The 20,646-nt window shown below is 30.8% G+C and overlaps 2 protein-coding genes across 4 annotated transcripts; one reads left to right on the forward strand and one right to left on the reverse strand.

Moving 5' to 3' along the window:
- Positions 1–267: 267 nt before the first annotated feature.
- Positions 268–7,208, reverse strand: LOC125053537 (golgin subfamily A member 5). Its single transcript, XM_047654918.1, has 9 exons — positions 7,135–7,208; positions 6,662–7,060; positions 6,273–6,431; positions 5,936–6,149; positions 5,241–5,516; positions 4,108–4,300; positions 3,047–3,319; positions 1,823–1,981; positions 268–1,131 (listed from the first exon to the last, which is right to left on the reverse strand). The coding sequence occupies exons 2-9, from the start codon at positions 7,038–7,040 to the stop codon at positions 1,054–1,056; spliced, it is 1,731 nt and encodes a 576-aa protein (XP_047510874.1). The 5' UTR covers positions 7,041–7,060; positions 7,135–7,208; the 3' UTR covers positions 268–1,053.
- A 232-nt stretch (positions 7,209–7,440) lies between these two features.
- Positions 7,441–19,779, forward strand: LOC125053536 (ralA-binding protein 1). 3 transcript variants are annotated; one of them, XM_047654915.1, is made up of 10 exons: positions 7,441–7,734; positions 7,802–7,937; positions 8,695–8,911; positions 11,082–11,319; positions 13,573–13,682; positions 14,500–14,648; positions 15,465–15,645; positions 16,786–16,910; positions 17,512–17,695; positions 18,648–19,779. In XM_047654915.1, exons 1-10 carry the CDS (start codon positions 7,650–7,652, stop codon positions 19,299–19,301), a joined length of 2,079 nt encoding a protein of 692 aa, XP_047510871.1. In that variant the 5' UTR covers positions 7,441–7,649; the 3' UTR covers positions 19,302–19,779. The 3 variants fall into 3 exon arrangements, with proteins under 3 accessions (XP_047510871.1, XP_047510870.1, XP_047510873.1); XM_047654914.1 differs by having other exon boundaries at positions 7,442–7,734; positions 8,692–8,911; XM_047654917.1 differs by lacking the exons at positions 7,441–7,734; positions 7,802–7,937; positions 8,695–8,911 and adding an exon at positions 9,611–9,712.
- The last annotated feature ends 867 nt before the right edge of the window (positions 19,780–20,646 follow it).

Genomic DNA, 20,646 nt, shown 5'->3' on the forward strand with positions numbered 1-20,646 from the left:
CCCATCCCGGAAATATCGAAGCGCGTGCGCTGGTAGTCGTATGTACGGTATACATGTGTACATATATATGTAACTAGTCAGAATTTTGCCAATTTTCATACGAAAATTAGTTAATTTCGACCCAAACGTTAAACAAAGGCCAAATTCACTACTCTCTCTGTCAAATCGTGCTCACGCAGTGTTAAAAAGAGACAGAGCATTGTTGTAGTTCAACAATAACATTATATAGATTTAGTTTATATTATTATTTGAATTCAAACACATAAATATACATTAAGTGGTTTTATTGCATTAATACATATAATTTCATAAATAAAATATAATTATTGCACATTTCAATAATTAAGTATTTACATTACTTAGATTAACGTATGGGCACTTGAGAGAGATATACAATTATCATAAAGATGGCAAAAATTAAATTAATTTCTTAGTACTTTACGTTAAACCAGAAGAAAATATATTTAAAATATAATGGAAATGACGACAAACAGACAAAACAAAAGACGAAAGAAGAGACACGCGATACCTGACCAATCATAACCGAACGAAACGCGCCATCGTTTCGATTTTTGTTTTACATTCTCACTTCTATAAGCATGATGTTTATTGAATAGTCAAGCTTAAGTTACTCTTTCCCCTACCCCTAGGCCCACAGAATGAATGACGCAGGCACATTTTTGGCTCTATACATTTTTAATAAGGTCATTTATTTGAAAATTATTCACAGTATTTAATGTGCAAAGACATTATGCCATACGCCATGGGGTATGTCTGTCAACGTTTAGTGTTAACTATTTTTTACGCGATATGCGCTACCACAAAAGCTACGAGTATTATTAGCATCACAAAAATCTTTAAAAACCTTGAATTATAACAAAATATTTTCTTTGTTTACAATTGATACCCAAAATGATAACATTTTATTAAAATCAATAAAAAAATTACATAAATATTGCTTGATTTTTCACACGTAACAATTTAATATCGAAATTCATCCTATCGGTTTAACTAACAATATTTAAAGCTCATACAAAAACAGCCATTTTTCAATCACGATTTAGGTCTAACGATATAATTCTCTGGCGTACTTGTCAATAACACTGTCATCACCCAAAAATGTAGGCCAATCTGAAAATAAATATATTTATTATATATGTATGTATGTTTGAGGTTGCAGTAGTCCTAAATGACCTTTTTTGTTATTTGTGTTACGTAATTATAGTCAGACAGTAATATTTTATTTAATCTATGCTCAAACAATGTTGGAACGAGGAAAATCAAACTTTTATGAAATATGTAATATCCGTGTGATCTTATGAATCAGTTGCAGTGCTAACAGATCTTAAAATACAATTTTGATACTTAATACGAAAAATTAATACATAGTATAATATGAAATGACGTGCAAATAAGAATTATATTAGTTCCATATATAAAAATGTTTTAAAACTCAGGTATATTTTATTAATAATGACTTTGTTATTCTTCATTTATATAAAATATATATTATAATGATCAATGCATCTAAGAACTTAGAATTTATTATAAATATATATATTTTGTTTTATTTTTTTCGTATAAATAGGTAAAAATTATTGTTAATTGTGCTATGTATATGTTTGAATGTGTATTCCGGTTTTGGCTTTTGCGTATAATGTATTTGTTTGGATATTGTTTTCATACAAAAATTTAATTGATACGTTTTTTGCGTAAAATACTAATTCACACCGACTTAGCTTGCTCATCACATACAGCGCGTAAATAGAAATAAGCCTTGGCCTTAAAAATACGATAACTTCTTTTAAACTTAATTGCTTACCATATAAAATACAATAAAAATCCTTATTAGGGGAAATCGTTTGAGCATGAGTCCCATCCTTAAGGATAGTTTAGCGAGTGGTGACGTGTTCCGCCTCTCGTCGTTGACGTTGACAACGTGCGAACGAGCGCGTAGTGACATCTCAGTCTTGTATTTGGTCTACATTGGAACAATTAAATCAATGTAAGAGCCGATTTACATTATCTTAGTGTTTAGGAGAGTATTTTAATACAACTTGAAAGGCAAGTTCTTTAGTGCTTTAGTGCGTTGCGAGTGAACGTTTACATTTCTTCCAGTAGAATATCATTACAGCGCCACAATGAACGCGCAACGACGTCGGCAAATACACTCTATTCTACGCAAAATACTGTCTAACTGTAGTTATGGAACAAATAGAAGACGAGATTTTATTCGAAATAAATAAACTAAATATAAATAATAAATAAAATAGCTTCTTTTAAGGCAGTGTATGCCGAATGCTTAGCCTGTTTGTATTTGTATAAATTGTTTTTAACGTTCCACAAACATTCGTGAACAATATATTCAGACACAAATTTGATAGTTGTATCTTCCGACCATTTAGCCATCTATAAAAATCAAAAAACGCGCACGCGTTTCACGGCACTTGTGCACTCTCCTAAAAATTTTACTAAATTACGTGTTTACACACAACGAGGGAAGATCTCGGGGGGTGCGCGGGCGCGGGAGGGGTATCACTTGAAACAAAAATAAAAAGTGATTCTATTTTGATTCAACTTGAAAGTCAAGTAGAACCGTACTAAAGCAAGTAGCGTTTACATATTTCAACTAAAGTACTATCCTAAAGCACTCTGCTAAACACTAAGATAATGTAAATCGGCCCTAACCAGAATAGATGGACAGTAAATTATTGGTTACCATGGTTACCATTCTTTTCAATGGAAATAACATTGTAAACATGGTAACAAACCGTAGAGTAATAAAGACTAATTTGCCGTTGCATTCCCCTTACATTACCGAAAATCATAAAACTCTTAAATGTATAAGTTACTCTCTAAGTAATTCAAAATTGTTTACATAAAAAGGGTACAAGAAATAACTTAGAGAAATAGAAATAAACTTTAAATATTAAATAACAAGCGACTTAATACAAGGCAGATTAAAAAACTATTTTTGATTAAATACTATACTTTTTAGAATAAAAAAATTACACTTAATAGTCAGAGCATACTAATTAAAACTTACTTCTAATTTATCCAACTGTATTTTTAGCATGTTATTATCAGCCAAGAGAGAATCAATTCTCCCCTGTTTCTGAACCACTGTCTGTGTTAAATACTGTATCTTCTCATTTTCTATGGAATGCATGACGTCATAGTCTCCTACGTTTAAGGCGCTTGTGTCTGTAGTAGGAGCTGAATTTTCTTTAAGAAGCAATAATTCCTCCTCTTTATTGTGTAGTGATGCTCTTAGATTTGCTATAGTTTGGCCTGATTGTACTTTTGCTGTTTGAAGTTCCTTTAAGACAAATTATTCCTTTTAAAAGCACATGTAATTTGTTGCATAAAGCATTATATTATGCTATTTTCATAATAGGAATGGCAGCGCGTGAGCAAGAATTTAAAATAAAATAAAAGACTATATCACATTACCAAACTGTTCAATTACTTATAAATACAAGTGTAGATAATGATTATAATGAACCAAAAACAGGTCTTTGATACCACATCAAAATTATTAGGCACAGTCAAATATCAGTAAAATAGTCATATTATTGAAGTTATACTTTTTTAGGCGCGTTATAAAAAATTGATGAGAGTGAAATTTTACGATGTGCGCGCACCGTGACACAAAATTAACAGAATGAAGTTGCCTACGGAAGATGCTACGGCATTGGACATAATTTAAAAACAACATTCGAATAATATTAGAATTTATGTTACACTTAATGTAAGAGAATAATAATATTTATTTATTTAATTTTTCAAATGTAAACTGAATTTTATTGACTATAATGACTCCTTTTCCAGTCTTTGATTATTTAATTGTAATTAATTATTTGCATGCAATCAAAAACTATTTTTAATAATGCCAAAGAAGTATAACTTCTTACGCGCGTACATAAGTACACGCACCCTTTTTAATTATTTAACTATATGTATGGCATTGTTACTCTATGTCGAACTACATACAAACTTTTTTCTTATCATTGTTATAGAATATTGAAGACTAATTAGTAGTCGCTTTCCCTTACTCTACCAAAATCATAAAACTATATCATACTTACATATTAAATTATAACATACCTTGCTCAAACTATTAGCATGTGCTTCAGCCTTATTTCTAGCGGCTCTCTCTTCCTTTAAAGCATCTCGGAGTCCAGCTATAACTCTCTCTGCATTACTGTTACGTGCTTCCAACTGCGCCATATGGTGTTTCATTTCACTGAATTCAGTTTTAACGTTTGACAATCCTTGGGATAAATTTTCCCGTTCTTCTCTGAAAATCCATAAATTCAAGAATTAACAACAAAATTGTTTACGATTGCTGTTTATAAATTTGCACAATAGAAAGCCTATGATTTTTTATTATGTTACTAACTAATGTTATTAATTAATTGAAGTAAGCTTGCTCAAAGATCTATATTTTTTTTTATAGTGAAACTTCTTTAGGCGCATGAGGGTAACTTTTTTACACTTGAAACGCAATAATAATAATATTAGCGTCACGAAGATGTGAAGGGATTTTTGTCTAAAAATAGTATAGTAGTAATAACTGTAGGAATTCTATTTTTAGAATTGAAATTTTGTAAAGAGAATTTATGAAATATGGACTAGTATTTTATATTTCATGCAAAATAATTTATTGAAATCTTAAATGACGAATTGTATATGAAAATGCCACATGTTTTTATTATCGAAGAAATAAATCAAAAAAATTTAATTTATAATTTGTATTAATTTTTGACACTTTTAATATTTTAATGTCAATTAAATTCCTAACATATTATCATCTTTTTTCCCTACGTCTAAGGGTCTGTTACACAATGTATGGATAAAGTACCAAATAGCTATGCAACATATAAATTATTTTGAAGATAAATTGTGCTATTTGACATTCATCAGACTCATAGCTTATGATGGACTTTATGTGACGAATAGCGCTATCTGACAGTCGTGAAACGCAACAATAGTGTTTATCCTACCAATAAGTAATAAATAGCTAATTTGGAACTTATGTAGAACTTATCCGTACATTGTGAAACAGACCCTTAGTCTCAGAAATCTAAAGTTTTAGATTTGTATAAAAATGAACAAGACTTAAAAATTTATTTGCCAAAGAAGTTTCACTTCGTCTTAAGTGTACTTTGTAGGCACACAGTTTTTTTTTAATTCAATTCATGATACAGCCATTAATAATAATACATCATTTTACTCACTTCAATCTGTCAATCTGCTCAATCAGCTGCTTTGTATCCTCTGAAAGATTACTTCCATCTCTCAAAGCCTTGATTTCATTATCTTTAGAGAACAACATACTTTTAACCCGCAGTTTATAAGCCTCCCACTCATTTTCAAGTCGAACACACTCTAATTTCCTCTTTTCTAAGTCATGTTCTAAATCATAAATCTGTGTTTGTGTGTGCCTTAACTCATTTTCTAATTTGTTTTGTTGGGATTGTCTCTCATGAAGTTCATCTCTTAAGTTTCTTATACTGGAAATAATAAAAGTATTAGCTATTATTCATCTTTGTCATTTTTATGTATAAGATTATTATCAGGACACAAAAATGTATTCCACAGATGCCACTTATCTAATAGTGACACTTATTTAATAGTGATATATTATAGACTTACTTGACAATGTCAATATGAGCATAATCTATTTTGTTGCTACTTAATTAATTAAATTAAAATAATTTACATATTACAAGCCTTACTTTAAATTACGTACAATGTACATGAAGCATGTATGTACTTTCAGAATAATGCTATAGATTAAAAAGCAGGGTTCTTGGTATCTTTATAAATAAGGTCGTACACTTTTCTTTGGAGTTTGACTTGTTTTTTACAATTCTTAAAAAAACTATTTTATCTGTTAAAAAACATTGTGTGAGAAAACTATTGCACTTACTCATTTTGTAAGTCACAGTTTCTCTCTTGTAACCTCCGATTTTCACTGTCCAATGCCTGTTTATCAGATCTAAACTGTGACAATTCAACAACGCTCACTTCCTCAATCTTTGATCTCAAGTCATCCAATTGTACCAAAAGACCTTCTTTGTCCAAAATTAATCTTTGGTTTAATTTAGACTGTGCTTCAGCCCGTGTTTGCACCTGTTTTAATTCTGGAATGAAAATTTAAAACAGATAAGGTGAAGGTTGTTACTAAGGCTAGGTTAAATTTGAATTAAATAAAAATAATGAAGAATTGTCAGAGTAAGATGTGTGTGTGTGGTATTAATACATACCATTCTCAGTTGTTCTTAACTTATTAAGTAAATCTGAAACTTCTCTATTGACAACATTAATTTCATTCTTCAGCATCGCATTTTCAACTTCTAAATTCTGCATATCAAATGTAATATTTTCATGATTGACAAACTCCAAATCTGTTGGTAAACTGAACCCTAAAAAAATACAAACACTTATTCTCATTTACTATTTCCTTTTGTAGTCTAAAACTATGTGTTTAAACCAGATAACCATGTTGTTACAGCAACCACAAACTTTTTACAATAAGGTAAGCAATTGGCATAATTATAAAAGTATCAATTATATTTACCTAAGTAGTATAACTAGTGTTTAGCAGTAGAAAAATATATCATAAATTAAAAACACATATCTTATGAATACATACTTCTCTGCCTCAATCCATAACTTTCACAATCATCCCCCATTGTATTGGGTCCATTATTGTGAAATGTAGATTGTGGAGACTTCTTTCCTGCTGACTTCTTATGGTGGTCTTGTATTCTTGCATGGTCTAAACTTTTTGGGGTTGACCGAGGTTGATTAGTTGGTGAATTTTTCGGTACTGGGGTAAAACTAGATCTATTATCTAGTAAGCTTCGTTTATTCTTCGATATAAACTTCTTTTTCTGTACAATATCTGGCGGTGAGGAGTTGTCAGGTCTCGGTTTGATACCATGGCCATTTCGTAAAACTGCCCCAGTTTGTTCGTCTAAATTGTTTAAAAGGGTCTCAGCCCTGCCAGCGAGGTCTGCAAACCATGACATTTATATATCTTGCATTTCACCTGAAGAAAATAAACATTGGTAACTTAAACTTCAGTGTTATACAACATAAAGACAAAAATATTTTTTTACATACGCCACGAAAAATAATTTTGGTTTAAATGAAGTGGAAACATTACTAAAAAAGAAAACTAGTAAACTAATAATCACAAAAATTTAATATTTTGATTATTCCTAGTTGACAACTCATCAATAATTAAATTTTATCAAAAATGTCAAGAATGAGATGTCACAAAAGTAGCATGTAAATAACATATGAATTTGACATCTATGGAAATGAATGAATTTTACATCAGTATTCAGTGATCACTTTCAAAGTTTCACTGAATAGTGAATACTGATCAGTCTACACTCAACAGTCATAATATAGTCTACTGTCTAGTGTCAGAAGTCAGAATTATTTTGATTTTTTCAGAAATGTTTTTATTCTAATTTTTATATACACACGTAAAAGTGATAACGACATAATATTAGTTAGTAATATGATGTAAAAACTTAAAAATGATTTTTTTTATCCGGAATTAAAAGGATTATTAATCACTCATTGGACAAAGTATTATCTTAAATGTAATACTGCTTGTGTACAGAAAAATGGATTTCGAAAGTCCTGATGTTGAAAAAGATTTTCCTGGTCTATACGCCTCAGAAGCCGGACGAAAGAGCAATGAAAGCGATTGTAAGTGTATATCAACAATCCTAAGAATGCTGTTTACTTTTATTTTTGATAAATTATATTGTTTTAGTTAGTGATGGAGGGGATGAGAAACCTAGTAAAAAAGATTTATTAGGACGTAGAAAAGATAAAAAAGAATCTAAGAAAGACCGAGGATATGCAGCTTTAGCGGGTGAAAGTTCTCCAGAAGAAGATACAGACACTAAGTGAGTTTATTTATGTCATTTTTATACCAAGAGCCTATACCAGCACACTACAATTATAACATTTCCTAATATTTGAGTACAGTCTTAATTCAATAAATAAAAGTTGTCTATATTTTTAATATAATGGCTACATTTAGCTTATAGTGCTTATAGTTTAAATATATAAAAAATATATTTTTACACACCTTCAGTGTTAACTGATAACTGGTGGTTTGAATTTTCTCTTAAAAAACTAGGCAACTTGTAAACAATAATGAAATTAATATCAAGACCATACTTGATGTTATGCAAATATAATACTTGTTTGATTTTTGAAAAAAAATCCAACTACATATTTAATTTTCTCATATTTAAATATTTTTTTTATCTAACATGAAACTGTGCAACTGTTACCCTAATCAATAAACCACTACCGGCAAAGGTAACATATAACCTATATTTTGCTAAAAACTATGAGCAATTACAAAAAGAAAGGAAGGCTTCTTCAAATTACCATTGACTGATATACTAAACACGTAGGACTGGTATCTACATACAAACTAAAGCTCTATACTGAGTTCATGATATTTTCAGAAATTTCAATATTTGTTTGAAGAATAAATCACACTAGTCATATATTGACCTCTTATTATTTTTAATTAAACATTTAAAATGTATCTGACCCATTCCCTATTTAAGGCAAAATATTACTAGATCTGACAGTGAAGAGAAATGTTTAAATAACTAAAAGAAATAATTTTCAAAATGGTTTTAGAAGTCCATCAAAATCAAAGAAGACAAAATCTTTCAAGTTCCCTACAAAAAGTAAAGAAAAGAGGGAGAAGTCAAGGGACAAAGAAAAAGTATTAGAGGATGTTTCCAAGCAGAGAGAGTTAAACGAGAAAGAAAAGAAGAAGGAAAAAGAAAGAGAGAAGGAGCGGGAAAGGGAAAAAAAGGAAAAAGAGAAACGGGAGAAGCTTAAAGAAAAAGACAAGGTAAATTAAATGTTACATTATCATTAATAATATTAAAGATTCTTCTTCTATTTCAACTGATGCTTGTTAATATTCATAAAATAGCACTATATTACGAGCCATAGCTTATACATACAGAATAACACTATTTATGCTGCAATTGGAAACTTGTGCAGTTGTTTTAATACCTTTAATAAAAATATTATATAAAAAGATTTCTTAATTGTAAAGCAAACTAACTTTCTATGTATAATAAATATTAATATGTTGTATAAGTACACTTTAAATATTTTCGTAATATGTATTTTTATTTGTTTATCACATCTATAAACAAAGTGCTAAAATTTTAATGATAACTTCCTCAAAAAAATGTGTTCTATATTAAAAACACGCTTTGTAAGTTATATATTCAAGTTTTTTTAATTGAGGAAAACAGAAATATTTTTATTTATATCCTGAAATATATTCTAAATTTTATAGAAAAACATATAAAGTAAGTAATATTTTTTCTGCTTAAATAATTTCAATAAAAACCAGTTAATGTCAACGAAAATGTAAATTCTAATTCTCTCGTAATAATTGGATAGTCTACTAACACAAAGAAAAAAAAGATCTGTTAATTTATTGTTTTAATAATATCATAACATAGCCGAATTAAAGCATCTCTCAATAGATGTCAACTTGACTTAAGGTTTCACGGTTGATTGCATCGTATGCATAATATCTATTAAGTCATGGCCTTGGCTAAACAAATGACGGTCATACTTTATTCAGTTGTTTTGAAAAAGCGATATGCATCACCTGCGTAGTGTGTTTACTAAGGTGCGATTTGTGATTAGATTTATATTTACGATCGCGTATTTGTTTGTGATCTGCTGTTAAATCTATTCGGTTAATTATCCGTGCTTTTTAAGTATTGATCTTGGTTTACGAAGATTGATTAAATATTAATTTTTTAATGGCGTTAGCCCATTACGTTGTGAACTATATTAGGGCAATATTTGTTGAAATAAGCGATGTGACTGAGATTTCTATTACCTGTGTAATTCATTTAGCCTCCACGATTTAATTTGAATATTTTGAAGGATTGCTTTATATATTTTGCAATTTAAAAGTTCCTTTAACAAAATTGTCAATTGTTAGAATTAAATTTTTCCTTAAATATTGAGTTAAATCTATTGATATAAAGTTACCTCGCGGGTTAATTCAATGACATACAATACAAGGTACCTGCATTGTGAGCTACACTTTTTAGTAATTAGTTAGATAAATTTAGTTTTTAAACTTAAAAGAAACTACGTACATTATACATTAATTATAATTATACCTATCGAGACCGTGACCGCAAATTATAATTAATTTTATAATGCGGTCGTTGATCGTCGAATCAGTATTGTTCCGAAACTACTTAGCTTAATTAAAAATGTTTTTAAGCTTAATTAAAAAGATTTAATTTAAATATATTGTTTTCTTATATCTATTATAATGTATTTCGTTCATTAGTTTATTTATCCGTCTTTATCTGTGTATATGAACGTGATAAACTCAAACTACCAAACGGGTTTAACCACCAATAGATAGTGTGATTCCTGAAGAAAGAGCAGCCCTGCGATTCTGAAACTCACTTTTCGAACTCACACAGCGGTTTTCGCATCGGCGGTCGCTCTAAAATCAGTCGTCAAGCAGTCATTTTATGATTTGGCATTCTAATAAACAATAAACTACAAGCTCCTACCTTTTCAGAATGCCAAATCATAAAATGACTGCTTCACGACTGATTTGAGAGCGACCGCCGATGCGAAAACCGCTGTGTGAGTTCGAAAAGTGAGTTACAGAATCGCAGGGCTTGTGTATAATTCGTCACGCCTTGTGTAAACTTACCGAAATATAAGGGCTATTTTTGAAGAAAAAGAATCTCAAAATATGTGTGCTTGATTTAAACTCTTATAAAATAGTACCAAATTTTTATTTTTAACCAACCTAACCCAACAAATACTGCCAATAAAGTAAGACGAGATCAAATTAGAGGAATACGAAATGGACAAAGACGCTTATAATTCAGTTAACTAATTGTTTATAAACAATAATATAAATTCTATAGAAGCTATATTGAAGCTAATCTTATATTTAACACATTTTATTTAATGATTGCGAAAGTAACTAATTGAAAATATTTGAATAAATATTTCAGGAGAAGGAAGAAAAGGCGAAGTTCAAATTGGAGTCCAGAGAAAAGTTAAAGGACGATAAAAAAGAAAAAGTAAAAGAAACTAAGGAAAAAGTAAAGGATAAAGATAAGGAGAAGGTAAAAGAGAAAGATAAGGAAAAGGTAAAAGAGAAGGAAAAAGATAAAAAGGATAAGAGGCTCACTAAAGTGCCGTCTACAGTCACATCAGGAGTGCCGTTTGAAGAAATATTCACATTAGGAGGTACTTATGCAATATTTTTGTGTTCCTAAGGTTATCAAGTAAATTCAAGTAAATTTATGGTTACACACAAATTCTATAACTTTTACATCCATTGTAGCAACCCTTACGAATGTTTCTTTCAATTCTGAACTCGCGCATGTAATGAACCAAAAAGCTGTTCAAATGACCTTTCAACTAGTATAGAAATTTGTTTTATTTTAATGTTTTGTATAGAACTTAATAATGGGACGTGCGTAAATAATTACGCGTTGTCGGACGACGGGACACAAGACGGTTCTTTTTTGATTCTTTGATTGATTTGATTGGACATTTCGCAATCTTACGTTAAAATAAAGAAACATGGTGTTACTAAATACATATTGTTGTAAAATGATTTGACTGGACGGAGAACGCACATTTTTTAAACTTTTTTTACTCGTTTTAACTTGCCAGTGTCATTGTGCACTTAGAGATAAAAACTTTTTGTCTTGAGGTAAAAAGAAACAAGACGCTGCGCTAAAAACCTTAGAAATACATTTTCTTTCGTCTGTTACAAGCTCTCGGCGAAGACGTCAATAATGTCAGTTCTGCCTCATTATCAAACAAGTTATGACATAATTTTTATTCAAGCTGTTGTAGTATAAAAATATTCTAGTATATAGTACACTAAAACGTTATTGTGTATTCAAATATAGAACGCTTTTAATGTCACGTAGTCTATGAACATCTCTCACATATCTCTGCTTTTAAAAAAACATTGACATAAATGAACTAAATATATAATTAAAGAAAAAATTCTACGAAAGACTAGGCGGTATGGCCGAAAGACTAGACGGCGCCACGGGCGAAAAGAAACAAAAAATAAAAAAAAATATCTGTTTCTTTTCTTTATCAAAAGTAGAATTAGGCTGCACAGTGCACAACTCTTATTGCTCTTTGAGGAGGTTTTTAGCGCTAAATTTATATTCCTAACAGTATGCATGGTGAAGTTTTTGTTAATGTACAAATTTAAACTAAGTGATAAGCCCAGGTGAATTATCTTAAAAACAGACTAGGCGGTATGGCCGAAAGACTAGACGGCGCCACGGGCGAAAAGAAACAAAAAATAAAAAAAAATATCTGTTTCTTTTCTTTATCAAAAGTAGAATTAGGCTGCACAGTGCACAACTCTTATTGCTCTTTGAGGAGGTTTTTAGCGCTAAATTTATATTCCTAACAGTATGCATGGTGAAGTTTTTGTTAATGTACAAATTTAAACTAAGTGATAAGCCCAGGTGAATTATCTTAAAAACAGACTAGGCGGTATGGCCGAAAGACTAGACGGCGCCACGGGCGAAAAGAAACAAAAAATTAAAAAAAAAATCTGTTTCTTTTCTTTATCAAAAGTAGAATTAGGCTGCACAGTGCACAACTCTTATTGCTCTTTGAGGAGGTTTTTGGCGCTAAATTGATATTCCTAACAGTATGCATGGTGAAGTTTTTGTTAATGTACAAATTTAAACTAAGTGATAAGCCCAGGTGAATTATCTTAAAAACAAAACAAACTCAAGGCGACTGATAATTTTTCTCTCAGTGAACTGACATTCTTCGTTTAGTGCGGCTGCATGTGGGTTTCATTATGTTTAGTAATAATCCGTTTTTAAACGATGTACTGGGTAAGATGTGTTTATAGTTTAATATATGATACACACATAAATTATAAATTATATTATTATCGAACAATATTAACAAAATAAAAAAAATTAAATACGTGTTTCGTTTGTAACGTTTGTACTCAAAATTACTTGGGTGAATTGTAGATTTTAATGTTAAGTAATGTGTCTCAATACGGTGAGTTTAAGGTTATTAAATGTTTGACTAATTATGTGCATATAGATCTATAAAACTTTAACATGGTAATAAGATTATTTTAATGATTTCTGGTACTGATAAGTTGGAATTATGGAGCGTCTATATTCGCTATATTTTTTCGCAGATATTGTTTACTTTTTAATGGTTATTTATTTAAATTTGCTATTATTTACTTTATCTTTATTATTATACTATTGGTCCCGTCAGATGTTGGTCCTGTACACACGTCTTAAATAAATAAAAATTAATAGAACATCTAAAATTCTAAATCATTCTCATGACCACTTGAACATTCACAAAATAATCATTATAATCGGCCCAGCCGTTTACGAGAAGATTATATAAAGATTTTGATTTATGCGTGTATAATAATTAAAGGTGATATATATTTATGTTTATTAATCCAGGTTCTTAACATTTCAGTTGCCCTTCCAATATTCGGAGTACCGTTGCATCAGTCTGTGGAAAGATCGCGTTGCCATGACGACACTGGGTTGCCGCTTGTTGTAAGGGACAGTATCGATTTCTTACAGGTGATAATTATTCTTTAAAAAAAACAACTGTTGTCAAAAAATGTTTTATACAATCATGGCATAAATGGAGCCACTAACACTATGCATGCAACTAAGAATTCATAAGTAGTGTTGGGGTCGATTCCCGGGGAGAAATTTTATTTTTTACTGGTTTGAAGGTACTGACAAATAATAATATACGATATTATGAATCTTAAATTAAGACAACCGTTACGCTTTAACCAGGTGCAAAATCGAGCAGTGTTGGAATAGTGGCATCATCGTGCGATTCTTATCCCTGAAGGTCATAGATCCGACTCTTTGTGTACTAATGTACTTTCTGTTTGCGCATTTAACACTCGCTCGTATAGTAAAAAAAAAATCGTGAGGAAATCGGCATGCCGTAGAGCCAAAATGTCGACGGGATGTGTCAGGCACAGAAGGCTGATTGCTTATTAGATAAAACAAATGATAATAGATACATATTAAATGGTTGGCTTTTTAATAATAAAATAATCTAGAAAATAAAAACAAATTCGTACATCTATGTTTTGCTTCGTTGACTGATCAAGTTTATTATGTCTACCCACATTTTTGTTTCTGTTTTGTTATTTTGTATTCGTACCTACATCTGTGCGCTCTAATTTTTAATCTTCGTTTTACATATTGTTTCTCAGTAAGTGAATTATGTAAGCAATTCATATGAGAAATAAAGTTATTCTTAAACCGGATAAATTCTTGTTTCTTTAAATGCACATTACTCATAAAAACCAAAGACATGGAAATTAAGAGAAGGACGCGATATTATCAATACAACATTATTATTATTAATTTTCAGGCTAATATAAAGTCGAACCAGCTATACCGGGTAGAACCAGACAAGATCAAACTCCAGCAGCTGCGGAAGCTGTATACTGATAGAGGACCAACTTTTCCCTATCATTGGGATGTACCCGTCGCCTGTTCTATGCTCAAGATGTTTATCGGGTGAGTCAAGACGGCGTTATGACTCCAGCATGTCAATGAAGTATTGAGGGAGTCGACACGTCAGATTGTAATTTCGATATTTAATAATAAATATTCGAAATTCAAATTTCACTTGATCTTAATTTTATTTTAAACTAGCCGACCGGCCAAGCGTTGCTGTGGCTGAGGTTTTTGTTGCATTACATAGTAGCAAACTATTCAAGGGAAACAGTAGGAGAACACCAGACATGGGGACTACCATGCTTCTTTGGTGGTTATACCATTAAATTGTAGCTTATGTGAAACGTAACTACTTTCAACACAGCGCCATCTGATAGAATTGTGACTATCAAATTATAAACAAATATTTTCCAATAAAATGATATTGCGGTTATAAATTGAGATGTAAGCTATCCTATCTTTTAAGTTGGATCGAACTACACACGGTGTGCAAATTTGATTGATATCGGTTCGGTAATTTAAGAGTCCATAGCGGACAAACAACGTGACACGTAATTTATATATATTAAGATTAGTATTTTATTTAAGGTAATTTATCGGCAAGCTATATACAACAATTTAGTTTCGCAAAGTTCGAAGGTTATATAAATCGTAATTAGCGTTTAATATATGACCTCTTTAGTTAAGAATTAGTAAAATATTGAAGAGTCAATCATTTTTTATCCGTATTACTTATTTATATAGTTTTCTTTTTTAGCCTTGGCTTTAATTGTATATTTTTTCGTCAAAATACAATGCTTTATTAGCACACAAATAACATTTTATTGTATATTTTTATTTTTTATTTTTGAAATATTTTTTTTATAAATATTTCAGGGAACTACCAGAATCGATTCTCACCCAGGAGTTGCATGGTCAATTCGAACAGGCCACGGCGATATCAGAACCCCAAAGGGAAACCACTATGGTGGTATTACTCAATAAGCTGCCGTCGTGTAATCTAGCACTGGTCGGATGGGTCATGAGGCACTTTGAATGTGTCCTTGCTAATGAACAGGTGAGTTTATTATTTTATTAAGCCAATAACTCTTGACGCAATAAGTAAAACGTTTTATTTTAACAGAAGGTAAATTATGATTACAGTAAAATAAAATCAGTACTAATTTAGTTACCTATGGAATAATGAATACCTTAGGGAGATAGGAAGAAAAAAAAAATATGAATTTATAAAACTATGAAACAATTAAAGAAATTTATTAAAAAAAAATTAAGTATGAAAAAGCAGAAGATTTAAATTTATAACTATTCTAATGGAAATTGTTGGATGTGAGTATGCATCTCACAGAGTCAATGGAAGAACAGAAAAGATCGATGTCAAACTGGGTTGAATATTGGTTGTAGGTCTGTACACTTCGAATCATGAATGTATTTTTCCTATAGTTGGTATTAAGTGGAGGCATTTTGAAAAGAGGGCGGTGTCTGAACCATAATAAGTCAGAAGATCAGTTTTAAAGACCTTTATCTAGCTTGATCAGTGTAGTTTCTCTCTTTTTACTGCAGGACTCTTTTGTCTCTTTCTGTCAAATAATGTTTACGGTGTGTTGAAAAGAGACCTTGGTAGCCTTTTACTTAATTATTTCATACTTATTGATTCCAATTTTGTGTTTGATGAATTATTGTTAATATTACATAAATAATTATACAGGCTCATGCTCAATTTGTCATACAAGCTAGCTTTGGTCTGTTGGTTTTAGTTTTGACATTTAAATGGCACGTATGTGAGGAATTATAGGGTTTTTATTAGGGGTTTAATTAAAAATAAGGTAGGAATTATTAGGAATATCTCAAGTAGGAATAATATAGGTAGTATATATAATTCCTACTTGTGATATTCCTAATAATTCCTACCTTATCCGTCATTTTAATTACAGAGCTGACAACGAGCTCTATAGAAATTTATTGTGTTACGCATCTATGCCATATTTTAGGAAATTTCTATTTTTTTTAATTTCTTATTTCTTTTAATATTAGCAGCCAGTCCCGGCTTCACCCGGATAAACTTTATTATTTACAACAAAAAAAATGGTGAAATCTTTTGAAATCAGTACTGTAGTTTTTGTTTATTCCTTGGAAACATAAAAATATTTCCTCTTTTTAATATTAGTACAAACATTTTAGAGAGTGGTAATTCTTTCAGGCAAATCACGTGAACATACAAACACTTTGTACGTATATGTGTCCGGCCTTGGGCGTGTCTCAGAACTTGCTCGCGTACCTCGTCAATAAGGCTGAGAAAATGTTCCCCGATGTTTACCTCACTAAGTATGTATAGTTTATTAAAACTTTTAACTTTTTTAAGCAAGTAGGTGATCTCTGGTAACCAATTACTGTCTTAACGGCAACTGAACCCAAAGCCTTTACGTGTTTAGTTAATGGGTTGGAATTATTTTCATTTAATTATTTACAGTATTGAACAGTATTCAGTAACACTTTCTGTTAACGTTACGTAAAGCTTTGCGATATAGATTGTACTGCTGCATTTAATCAGTATTTGTAAAGCTTCTTCAAATGCCTCCAAAATCCCGTTATTGAATAGACATGTATAAATATATTTATTTGAAAACCCTAATAATTAAATAGCAAATATTTTTCAACTATTATTAATAAATAACTTAGGCTATAGTTCACAGTTTTCTTTATTCGAACTAATACTGATTGTAGATTTTTCTAAAGAACAAAATTTCAACTTTCTATAGAAAAATCTATGACTTGCAAATATAATATTTATACCAGGACCACGATTGAATTTTCGTCCAACCATCTTAATTTAAATAAATCTTCTTAAAGGCATTATTACATTATTTCTATGGTTAACTCGACGTTCCTAGTGTTATTTTGTTATAATTTTTTTTTAATATTGCAGATACGTCCCACCACTACTTTCGATTCCGCCAGATTTTCCGGAAAATGCGAATGAAATTTCAACAGAACTGCGCAAACAAGAGTCGGTATTGAATCAGATCCATTCGGAGATGCACGCGGGAGTCGTCACTGCGGATAGAGACCAACAACTTTGGGAGGCTCAACGGATCGTCACGCAACTTAAGGTAAATCAATTTTTACACGCTTTATATTAGCTTCACCTGTATGTATGTATGTATGTAACCGACTCCTTCGGACTCCATTTTGACCCACTTTAAACGGACAGATTTTATTCAAATTTTGCGCACCTGTCAAAATCGATGACAATTCGAAAAAAAATAAAAAAAATTTAACTAAATAATAATAAAACCAGTATTTTTTGTTCATTACCATTTTCACCCTAAATTAGGAATTATTTTTCACTTTTTAGTTTGATGTGCTTTAAAAGCGTGTTTTTTAGTTTTTTTTTATTATGATTTAAATGTTCTTTGAAGGTATTTACCATAAATCATATTTTCCGTTCAATAATACAAGACCATTTTAATTCTGTGCGACTATGAACCAACATTTATTTTGCTATATTTTTTTCTTGTCTCTGTAAAGATCGAACCAAGAAAAAATATTTTATCACCAGTAAGAACCCAGGATTACTATTAAATGTATTAAAATCAAATGTCTGGGAGACATCACAGGTATTAAATTATAAGTAGTAAGTGACCAAAACTTTTGTTTACAAGAAAACTATTCAGGAATCATCAATAAATATTTATTTGATATAAATTTAGTGAGGACGAATCAGTAATCTTGAGTTTATCGTCATCTAGTTGTATCATACTTAGCTCTACTGAAACTTAACCTAAGACCTTGTGAAGTCAATAATACCAGTGAAATAATTCAACTGCATATACAATAAGCCCATATTTTAATAAGTATTTGAAAAATATCACAAACAATTAAATTGAAGCTGAAACTTAGGGACTCGTAATAATAAAGTTGAGACGTTCTTATTTTTTGTCTCAAATTGTCTATGGCTAGATTGGTTTCAACTAGTTTATAGTGAAATTTAAGCTAGAAACTACAACTTATTTACGTTTAAAATACCAAAAAAATATGAATTTCTTCATCTTTTTATTTCAGAGAAAATTACGATTAGTCCAAAAATCCGTTGAACCGACATCGCTTCCACTACAACAACACTCAATAGATGACAAACAAGACGAACAACAAAACGAACAGACAGACGAAGATAAAAAACAAGACACACCAAACGACTTGACAGATAGCAAAGAAACTGAATCAGAACTCAAATCTGAAATCCAAGACCCAACGTTCCCAGTAGACTTCGATTCACAAACAGAATTCCCAGTAGAATTCGATTCACAAACAGAATTCCCAGTGGAATTCGAAGATAATTTCGAATTCAAAGAAAAAGAGAACGAAATTGAAGTGGAAAAACCTAAATTAACAGAAAAGGAATTAAAAGTGTTACGGTTGCAATTAGAAAACGCGGAATATTTACAACTGAAATCTATTCTACAAGCTAAAATTAATTCGGAGCAATTCGAAATCGTTAAACTGCGGAGTCACGTGGCGTTGAAGAATAAACAAGAGGGTCAGAAAGAGAAAGAGATCGGCCAAGAAGATATAGAGTTGAAGCAGCGGCTGTTGAAGGACAATGCTATGTTGGAACAGAAGAGATTGACTTTGGTGAATCAGATATTCCAAGAGAGGGTCGCGTGTATACAGTTGAAGATTGAGTTGGCTATGAAGGAAATTATGTCGAAGTCGTAAAAAAAATAGATTTTCTTGCTACCAATACTTAGCACGAACAATTTGCTTAAATCAAAGCTTAATAGAAAATCTTTGTATGGAAAACTTATAACCGTTCCATGTTTGGAACTAAACAAACTAACATGTATCGTTCGTGCGCAGATCTGAATTTTGCTATAGTCGACGCATTATGAACGAGGCTTCGGGTAAGACAGAGAAATCATATTTATCTGTCTGTCTCGCTCGCACTTACAGGTCTTATGGAGAGGTGTAGTGATGTGCGTAAGAATTGTAGAGATGCATATCGATAACGGGATAGGTACGATCGATATGCTAAATAATGTTAAGTATTAATAGGAATAATTTTTCGCTATCTGAAAATAAATGTTTTTATTTTGTAAGATAAAATGTTTGTTTCAACGTAATCATAGAGAAACTGTATAGATCATAATGTGTGAAATGGGGCGTTTTTATCTTTTCTAGGGATATTTCTTAGTTCTTCAAAAAAGGTCACGATGACGCATCGACCGGTAGCTAATTATCGATAACGGGTTGCATTGCGTGCACATTCCTACTGTCAATGACATTTATTACCCGACGACTGAGTTGAAAATGCGTCGACTTTACGAGATTTTTTACTGCGATACCTTTGGACCCAAAAACTAGTTTCCATTTCTATCAAACATGATATGAAGAATCAAAGTTGTATAATTATTTTAGGCGCAAATTAAATCCTATTTATTTATTAAATATAAATTAGTTATATTTGTTTATTGTAAGTCGTAGCGTTTAATTGTATTGTTTTATGTCAGAACGTTGTATTTACATTTAGTAACTCACTTTTAAAACATAGTATATTAATAAACATTCTTATTTATTCAAAATTTAAATATATTTGAATTACGTCGCGTGCTTGACTTATGTATAGTCGTATTTTTAATTAGACGAAGTCAACTGACGTTTACGGTGTTGTCAGTTTTTTAATGAAATAAAAATAGTGTTGTGACAAAGTGAATGATTGAAAAAACTCCTGAATTAATGATCGGTGATGGCACACGCCGCGCTTTGTAATAGGCCGCCAAAAAACTGATTGTAGTTACATACTACTAGAACCTAATTTATATCAAAGCACTTTTATACAATTTTAAAATAGAAATAATATTTTATAGTTTGAAATTATTAACAATTCACACTCATTGTTCATTCATCTGATTGAACAAGAACTGAACGTATCACTATTACTTTAAATATGGCAACATTATTTTACAAAGTGACATTAGCTACTGTCAGTTGGCTTCGTCTAATGAAAAAATACGACTATAGTCACAGAATACATAAATAACAAGGTCCTATTAACAAATTTTGT

Source organism: Pieris napi, chromosome 11 (assembly GCF_905475465.1).
Source record: "Pieris napi chromosome 11, ilPieNapi1.2, whole genome shotgun sequence".
In the NCBI taxonomy this organism is placed as follows: domain Eukaryota; kingdom Metazoa; phylum Arthropoda; class Insecta; order Lepidoptera; family Pieridae; genus Pieris; species Pieris napi.